General features: G+C 44.6%; 1 protein-coding gene across 1 annotated transcript in view; it reads left to right on the top strand.

Moving 5' to 3' along the window:
* The window catches only part of LOC106815614 (unconventional myosin-XV-like), a gene marked incomplete at its 5' end in the record, with an annotated part of 52,143 nt that overhangs the window by 38,003 nt on the left and 4,740 nt on the right, over nt 1–9,400 (top strand). The window contains 4 exons of the mRNA XM_014820100.1: nt 5,117–5,191; nt 5,786–5,911; nt 6,369–6,446; nt 6,897–7,061. Of these exons, the coding sequence (XP_014675586.1) occupies nt 5,117–5,191; nt 5,786–5,911; nt 6,369–6,446; nt 6,897–7,061 (444 nt within the window). The remainder of the gene's footprint in view (nt 1–5,116; nt 5,192–5,785; nt 5,912–6,368; nt 6,447–6,896; nt 7,062–9,400) is intronic.

Below are 9,400 nucleotides of genomic sequence, written 5' to 3' on the forward strand. Positions count from 1 at the left end.
TCTGCATGAAACAGAATGGTCTTAGTTAAGTGTTTTGTAGAGAGAGTAATAGGCGAACGACTGAGGCAGTAGCCATGTGCAAGCTAATCACAAGACAGAGTGAGTGGGCGAGAGAAGGAGGAGTAATAACAGTAGATTGAAGCCGCGAAGAGGGAGGCGAGAACCGACGAGCACAAGACAAGGAAGGGTTGACCGGCGGCGCTTCGCCGTAAAGAAAAGCGAAATCGACAGAGAATAGGCAGACGATGCGCCGCAGGATACCAAAGATCCGGCGAGAGCACACACACACACACATCACACACACACACACACCCACACCCACCGCTGCACACCAGTACACACTACGATCACACACACCACACCACCACACACACACACACACACACCACACACACATCACACATACACACACACACACTCAACACACACACAACCACACATACACGACACACCACACACACACACATCACCACACACACGACCCATCCATCCATTACACACACCACCACACTTCGTGCACACAGTGCACTGGCTCGCCGGCGCACACAACACACATAACACACGCGCCGGCACACGACACATACATACACACACACACACACGACGAACACACACACACGACAGAACCATCACACACAAACACACACACAACCACACATACACACACACACACACATACACATCACACACACACACACACACACACACAAAAACACACACACACTCCACACACACACACACACGCACACCACACACACACACACAACATCTACATAGTACGAGAGAGAGAGCGATGGAGAGACCGGACTCCTCTCTGAGAGAGAGAGCGCGGGCAGGCAAAGAGACCGAAGAAGAGAAGACATTGAAGTGAGAGAAGCGGCCGCTCGCCCGCGAAAATCGACAGAACGGAGCGGTAGTTGGCTTTCACCTCACGTATTCACCCTAACCCTCATCTTCCCTCCTTCTCTATCCAGATGCTGCAACCCGTGTTCGCTGCGCGTCTGAAGCCGAACTGTGAGAAAGTTCCATGTTGTTCGACATGCTCTACGGTGTACTGCACCAACTACGCTACTCTGGCATGCTCGAAACATCCGCATCGCGAAAACCTACGAGATACCGATCCGATACAATTCCTTCGCAATTCGTTCCAGGTAGGGAGATAGTTAATTCAATTAGTGACAAATTATATATTTTAGTATAAATAATTTACTTTTTAATAATTTTTAGATTATTATATTTTTATGATATTATTATTTTTGATAATAATTTAATATTTTATTCATTCCGCCTCAATGAAGTTGACTCTTTTTATCATTCGTCAATTGCTCTTCATCTTCATCGACGTTTTAATTGCATCGTATGTTTGAATTTATTTTATCGATGTTTGGCTTCATTACGCTGATATATGCCCGATCATTTTTCTCTAGGAAGTGATTTTAATTCCATTGTTCGTTATTTTTACTTTCTTTTTTTACCCACCATACCTCCATTATATGCGTTTTACGTCAAATATGATATATGTAAAACTTATCGCCGCAGCTGCAACTCCCTTGACAGAGATATATGACGATACTTCCTATACGTTGAAACATACAATTCCTTTCGAAACGACTATAATTGACCTCATGCTAACCTCATTATGACCTTATATTCTTGAAACTCTTGACTCATAGAGTGCTGGCCGGTGTGCAGGAATGCATCATTACACTATAAAACCTAGGCACCAGACCAAGAGCGATCATTCACATTAGAATATATATATAAACTACTAGTATATATATTATATAATATAGCTATCTTCACTCTATTTTAGGCCTCGTATTTCGCCGATCCTGTCCAGATTTAATGGCCACAGACGTTTTCTCTTTTAATCCGAACAGTCTGTATGTGTAATGCTCTGGTGCCTGTGCATGCGTGCACACACTAATAACACTTTACGGTATATAGCTTCCTCGTGATACCAGAAGTATATAGTATATAATTAGAATATAATGTATATATTGCGATATATAGATTATATATGACTGTTATCAGCTCTGTGTTGTGCTACGCGGCCCGCGCGTGCGTGCGTGGTGTGCTGTGTCTGTGTGTGTGTGTGTGTTGTGTTGCGTGTGTGTGGGCCGCTCTGGTTTTGTGTGTGGCGGTGCTGGCTGTGGTGGCCTGTTGTGGTGTGTTGTGGTGTGTGTGTGTGTGTGCGTGGTTTGTGTGTGGTGAATACTAATATAGTCTGAATGAAGTCTATATTATGCACTCCCGGTCATACTACATGAAGTATAGCGCGCATGTGATCCGTGTTTAATACCCTCACCGTTCCTCCTCGTAGGTACCGCCTTCTGTTGCACAAGACGCCGAAGAAGAGGAAGCATTCCCGTGACGTATGCGCCAAGATTCTGAAGAAGTACAAGGGCGTGTCGCATGACCAGTACCAGCTCGGAGAGAGCAAGGTTTGTATGCACGCGCAGCGCAGACGATGCGCGCGAGTAGCGCCATCTTTCGGCGTGAATTACAACTAGAACTAAAGCAGTCGCTGCCGCCGTTGATAATTTTTTCTTCCCCCGGTTTTTTTCTCTCCGCCTTCCCTCGCGTTTACGCGGTTATCTCTCTCTCTATTTCTCGATATTTCTCTCTCTCTCTTTCTCTTTCTCCTTCTCCTTCTCTTATGCCCTCTTTCTCAATCTGTCTGACTTACTCACTTGCCATGTCTTTCCCATTCTCGCTACCTCGCCCGCTCGCTATAAAAACGTTTAGTTAGAAATTCATGAAGTGTCATGGTCCCCGTTCTGAATCACTAAAATGTCAGAACATTTTAGGATTGTTTGACAGAATGTCGATTTAACGACCTCGATACAAACGTAGAATCCACATGGTTATATTTTGGCTGATGGTTCGATGATTCTAGCAAGAGGACAGAGCGACTTAAGAGAGTGAGTAACAGAACCGAGAACAGAAAGAAGCATAAGATGAGAAAGAGAGAGGAGGAGAGACAGTCAGAAAGAGAGCGCTAGATTGATAGTGGGGTTGTAGTAATTGTAACATAATCAGATAGGGCGGAGACGGGTTAGGGTGAAGGTAACAGTAAGTAAGGCAGAAGTAAGAAATGAATCTCTGATATCCCCGCCGGAGCAATAAATAATACACACAACCTGTGCGGGTATATATATGCTCTGTATCCTGCTACCACTCCTCCCTCTTACCTACTACCCCAGTCGAAAGGAACATCTCCTGGAATGCCCCCTATTACCAGAGCCCTGTAGACCTGGAGACCTTAAGGCTTTCAACCACCGTGCCAAGTCCTGTGTGCTGCAGTGGTTAGGTCAAGTGTAGCGTAATGACCCGAGAAGAAGAAGAAGAAGAAGAAGAAGAAGAAGAAAAAAATATGAAGAAGAAGAAGACCTCGTGCTAAGTCCTGTGTGCTGCAGTGGCTAAGTCGAGTGTAGTGTAGTGACCCGAGAAGAAGAAAAAGACGAAGACGAAGACCTACTACTCCCACACACCTGTATACATATTTCATCTGTTGCAGATCTTCATGCGAGAGCGGCTGGAACACGCCCTCGAGAAGGAAAGGGTGCGAAAGCTCCGCAAGGTGGCGCTCACGCTACAGAAGTACGCGCGCGGCTATCTGGCACGGAAGGAGTATTACCGGAAACAGGAAGCGGCCGTGACGATACAGGCGGCCGTCAGAGGTCACCAGCAGAGGTGCGTGCATGATTAGCGTGGTTATGTAGGCGTAATATTGAACAAGCTCGTATTCGATATTGCGTTTATCTTGCTGATGATCGTGTATTTGTATTTGATACGTTTATACCATGCTTAAACATTCCCCCTTCTCTCTCTCTCTCTCTCTCTCTCTCTCTCTCTCTCTCACTCTTTCTCTCTCTCTTTTCTCTGTCTCTCTCTCTCTCTCTCTCTCTCTCTCTCTCTCTCTCTCTCTCTCTCTATCTTTCTGCCTTTTCTCCTCTCCCTCTCGTTCGGTCTCGCTCTCTCGGTATCTCTACCTCTAACTCTCTTTCTCTCTATATTTCTGTCTCTCTATCGCTCTATCTCTTTCTCTTAGTCCCTATCTGTGTCTCTCTCGCTCCCTCCTTCCATCTCACTCTCTTTCTTTTTGTCTTGCTCTTTTACACACACACACACACACACACACACACACACACACACACACACACACACACACACATACACGCCCTTTCTCACTCTCTCTTATATACAATTTCGTATGAGAATTTTAATTCTTTTTTTGCGTTTAAGTCTGAGCAATTATAGACAATATTCCGCCTCCACACAGCATACCTACTGCTGCTGACCTCTGTCCTAACCTTCTCCTCTCGTATACAGGCAGAAATATCGCAAGATGATGAGCGGTTTTCAGAAAGCTCAGGCGCAGTATCGCATGCACAAGACACGCAAGCACTACAAACGGGTAAGTTTAACGCTGAGCGCGAACTTGAGTGCGAAGAACGAGTTAACACACCGCCTGCATTAATAGGTCATTGTGTTAACACACCGACTGCATTGACACACCGAGTGTATTAACATGCTGTCGGTATTAATACACCCACTGTATTAACACGCCGGCTGTATTAATACGCTACTGTGTTAACACACTGACTGCATTAACACACCGACTGTATTAATACGCTACTGTGTTAACACACCGACTGCATTAACACATCGAGTGTATTAACACACCGACTGTACTAACACACCGACTGTGTTGTGTTGCCATACTCACTGTGTTAAGACACCGACTGTATTAATGTTCTAACCACTTTCATTCATTATTATGTAAAAACATTATACGCGTTAACACATAAACAGTATTAAGCACGTTGACGCACGATCCTTGTTAACCACATTCGAGTGACGAAAATGATATTCTCTGAAATTATAATTGTTACTATCTACATAGGAAGCGCTACTATATACTACACTATAGGTGACTAATATATACTACACTATAGGTGACTAATATATACTACACTATATGTGACTATACAATATACTATACTATATAGTGAGTGAAGAATCTATAATGATATTATATGCGTTCATGCTGACTAATATAATAACCTTCTCGCAATGATGTTATTAACGTGACAGAGTGCTCCTGTTCTAGGCTTGCATCGACCTCATCGCAAAGAAACCTATCGGTATCTTACACATCCTCGACGATGAAAGTAACTTCCCTAAGGTAAGTGAGCGCTGACATTCTACCGACGATCGATCGTGACTTTTTTTTCCTGTCAGATTGAGTGCATCGGCCTGCAACGACACGAAGCGATGTTACCGATGAATATTGTATGTTGCGAGGAAAAAACAAAAGAGGATTAGCGATGAAAATGATAAGGATATGCTTAAATATTTCACGACGGCGCCATTCGCGTCAGGATTTCTCTTCGTCCGCCTAATGCTGTTCCTCGGTTTCATCCGCCATTTTAGAGCTACTATTTCTTTTGTCATAAAAAGCCTAAATATTTCACACACGACCGCATGATGGGAATCCGTTTGCGACATCCTATGATAGACGCGCATGTTACTTTTAATCGTCTTGTCTTTCATTTCTGTCCCAATTTCTTCTCCGTGTGAAGCGATTAATCGAACGACGCTGTTATTATTTTGCGATACCGTTTGAAAAAAAAATTTCTCTCTTGGTTATCATCGCGTTGTCGCGCGGCTGTCATCAATCGTCACCGAGATCCTGCTTCTTGATTACGACATTCTATCGTTGTGATTTATTACGCTGGTTCTACAATGCATTTATCGACCACCGCTTGTGCTTCGTCAGGCAACGAACGTCAGCTTTCTGGAGAAGTGTCACTTCAACCATAGTACGACGGATCTGTACAGTAGGCCCCGCATGTCGGCACCGGAGTTTGCCGTAAGGCATTACGCTGGCAACGTCTGGTACAACGTACGTATACATGAACGCGTCAACTCTCAACGTAAACGCCTCGCCTAAATCAGATTTACATCTACAAATTTTCCTTTGTTCTTTTTTATTCATATTCGTTTACACGCGTTAATCGTGCGCGGGGAATATTACTGCAAAAAATTGTCGTAATTTCGTAAAATAGTTGTACTATTCTACTCTACAAATTTTCATTTTTTTTATTTATTTATATTCGGTAATATGTCGTAATATTCGGGTATATTATCGTAATTTCATAAAATTGTTGTAATATTACGAGAATGAAATGGCGACAACGGTTAAAAATCCGATGATGACGATGATGACGACGATGATGATGATGATGATGATGATGATGAGCGTTAACGAAAACGGCGACCGTGATGGCGATGACGACGACGGTGATGATGCACAGCAACGACGATGACGCTTGTGTTGACGATGTCGCTCTTTTCCACAGGTTGACGGATTTCTAGACAAGAACAGAGACACACTGAGACTGGACGTCGTTGATTTACTCATCGGCAGTAAAAACCCGGTACGTAAGCTCATATAATTCATCTTCTCTGTAACTGATAGATCGTAGGTTCGGGCCTAAAAGTAACTCTCTCCTTCCTGACATGCAAAGGTTGATCAGAACTTTGACGAAGAATCTTGTTGGATAAACAAGCGAAACATAATCCAGCGAACATTCAATCATCTCATCAATTCAATCAATTCAATTCGATCAATGATTTTACTCCCGTTTTTTATCATTTTTTTACCCATTGATCTACCTATAAATAATGTGTTATTATATACAGATCAGTGGTTCTCTCTGTTATGCAATAGAGTAGCCTCGAGGGGTGTGAGCATCGCGTGGGGTTTTAATGTTAGTCATAAGAGTGACCGTCAGGGGTCGCGTGATCCGCGTGGGTTCCGCCTGTTAGTTAATAGAGTGACCTATAGATGGCGCTAGAGTAACATCGGCTTGTGTGTATATTTGCAGCTGATATCGAAGCTGTTTAAGAAGTGGAAAGACGAGGAGATGCACAAGACCGTTAGTAAGCCGAACGGCCGCCACGTGGCGCTGAAGCCGCGTACACCGACGGTGGCAGCACGCTTCCATGAAAGCCTGCTACTGTTGAGGAATTCGGCCCACGGTGACGTTTCCGTGCGAGCACGCGAGCGGGAATGTCATTCACAACCATTCATGGCTCGTTGGGCGGACACGCACACTTACTAACGCCTGCCTTGTAACTGCGCCTGCGTCCGCGACTATGTCAAGTCGCTGATTGAGGGAGATCATGAGTCGGTGACCGGGTGCCGGGAATGCGTGAGATAATCGCTAAACGCCCGGTGATCGGATTAGTTATAGAAGAAGAAGGCGGTGTCTGGGCGAAGATGTTGAAAGAACGATGAGAGAAGGTGAGGCTAAAGGAACCAAGAGTGTGGGGAAGGGGGAGGGATGGATAGAGATAGCGAGGAGAAGGAGGAGTAGAGGAAAAAGAGAGGGAGATTGAGTGAGAGAGGGAGAGAGACAGGAAGGGTAAAAGCGAAATGGTGAGAGAGTGGGCGAGCGAAAATTTGGTGAGACAGTGAGCGAGAGAGAGAGAGAGACAGAGAGAGAGAGAGAGAAAAATCGAGGAGGAGAAGGGGGAGATAACGAGAAAGTGAATGAAAGACAGTGAAGGGGAGAGCAAGATTAGGAAATAAAAAGAGATAGAGAATGAGGGTAAGTGAGATAGCAGCCTTGGGAGGGGTACGACAATGTACAGCCGCCGGGTCTGTCCTCATAGACCCGTCATCATGCCGTATATAACGCCACAGTGACACTGCGGAATGTTCAGTCGCTCAACAAAAGTCAATCGCATCGTCTGGCTAGCTTCTATTTTCGTCTGCCTCTGTTTCCCTGTGATCTCGTCTGCCTCTGTTTCCCAGTGATCTCGTCTGCTTCTGTTTCCCGTGCTCTCATCTGTTTCTGTTTCCCGTGTTTTCGTCTGCTGTTTCTGCACCTCCTGCGCACAGCCGCCTTCTATCATCCGCTGCCGGCGACAACGATGATGATGGCGATTTAACGTTTTCCGTCACATGCAGACGAACTTTCAGTCGCATTACGGACGGGGTCGCACGTTGTATGACCTGACGTGTCCTTGACTCTCGCTTGGAGGAATGGGGGAGCGGTGATGATGCTGCTGCTGCTGCTGCTGCTGTTGGAACAACAGTTTGCTTTGTGCGTGCGTGTGCGATCAAAATGGGTCGTAAATGTGGGAAAATGCCGAACATAAAATGGGTGAGAAGAGACGTTGTGAACACGCGAAAAGCTCATTACTGACGGGAAATTAGGAGAAATATTTTCTAAACGTGGGAAAACACATTTTCGATGGTCGAGAATGGCTATTATCAAAGCGACAAAAAATACGCTATCAACGTGTAACGATAAACCTTACTAACACACAGGGAAATTTATTACCTTTATCGTATAAACATTTACAAACGATTACGACAATCGTACGATCACGATCGTATTATAAAATAAAGTAAAACCTATTATAAATGGATGCATAAATATTCTTAAACGAAACCATCATATAGTGAGATTCCCACTGACATCGTTTCGCCTATATTTTTGCCCTAGTTACAAGTTTCAAGACCCACTGGCCCTTGCAAGTCATGCTGTTCCCGTTTACTACGGACAAAATAACTAGTTTGTCAGAGCAGGAAAACGAGCGATTATACGCTGAGAGTGGAGAGAGGGGGGAAGGCTGTACATATAAAAGATCCCATTATTGCCCCACAACAGGTGTGTGTGTGTGTGTGTGTGTGTGTGTGTGTGGCGCGCTCCGGGTTCATCGGCGCTCTGTGCCAGCAGGGGACGCTGTCATCGTCGCCAACACACGCGGGATTTTAACGCATGCGCAGAAACAGCAAACTTATGCAATACTTATACGAAAATATTACTGACATGCTTACCTTACCATGTGGGATACCTATATTACTTGTACGGCAATACTCTATGTTTACGGTAATATAGGGCTGATACGCAGGGTTAGGGGGTTGCCATCACTGGACGTGCCAGAGATACTGTTCCTGTGGGAACTAGATTTGTGTTCCGGGATAGCGTTGCTTTCTTGGTCTTCTGTCACTCGTGATACAACAGGGTTTCAGCCCTCTCTCTCTCTCTCTATCTCTATCTTTATCTCTCTCATATCTATCTATCTATCTGTCTATCTATCTATCTATCTATCTATCTATCTATCTATCTCTCTCTCTCTCTCTCTCTCTCTCTCTCTCTCTCTCTCTCCTCTCTCTATCTATCTATCTCTCTATCTATCATCTCTCTATCTACCTATCTCTCTATCTATCTATCTATCTATCTATCTCTCTCTCTATCTATCTTCCTCTCTATCTTATCTATATCTATCTATCTCGCTCTCTCTCTCCTCTCTCTCTCTCTCTCTCTCTCTCTCTCTCTCTCTCTTGCTCCTCTCCTCCTCTCTCTCTCTCTTCTTT

This window comes from Priapulus caudatus, unplaced genomic scaffold, assembly GCF_000485595.1.
Source record: "Priapulus caudatus unplaced genomic scaffold, Priapulus_caudatus-5.0.1 Scaffold1158, whole genome shotgun sequence".
In the NCBI taxonomy this organism is placed as follows: domain Eukaryota; kingdom Metazoa; phylum Priapulida; class Priapulimorpha; order Priapulimorphida; family Priapulidae; genus Priapulus; species Priapulus caudatus.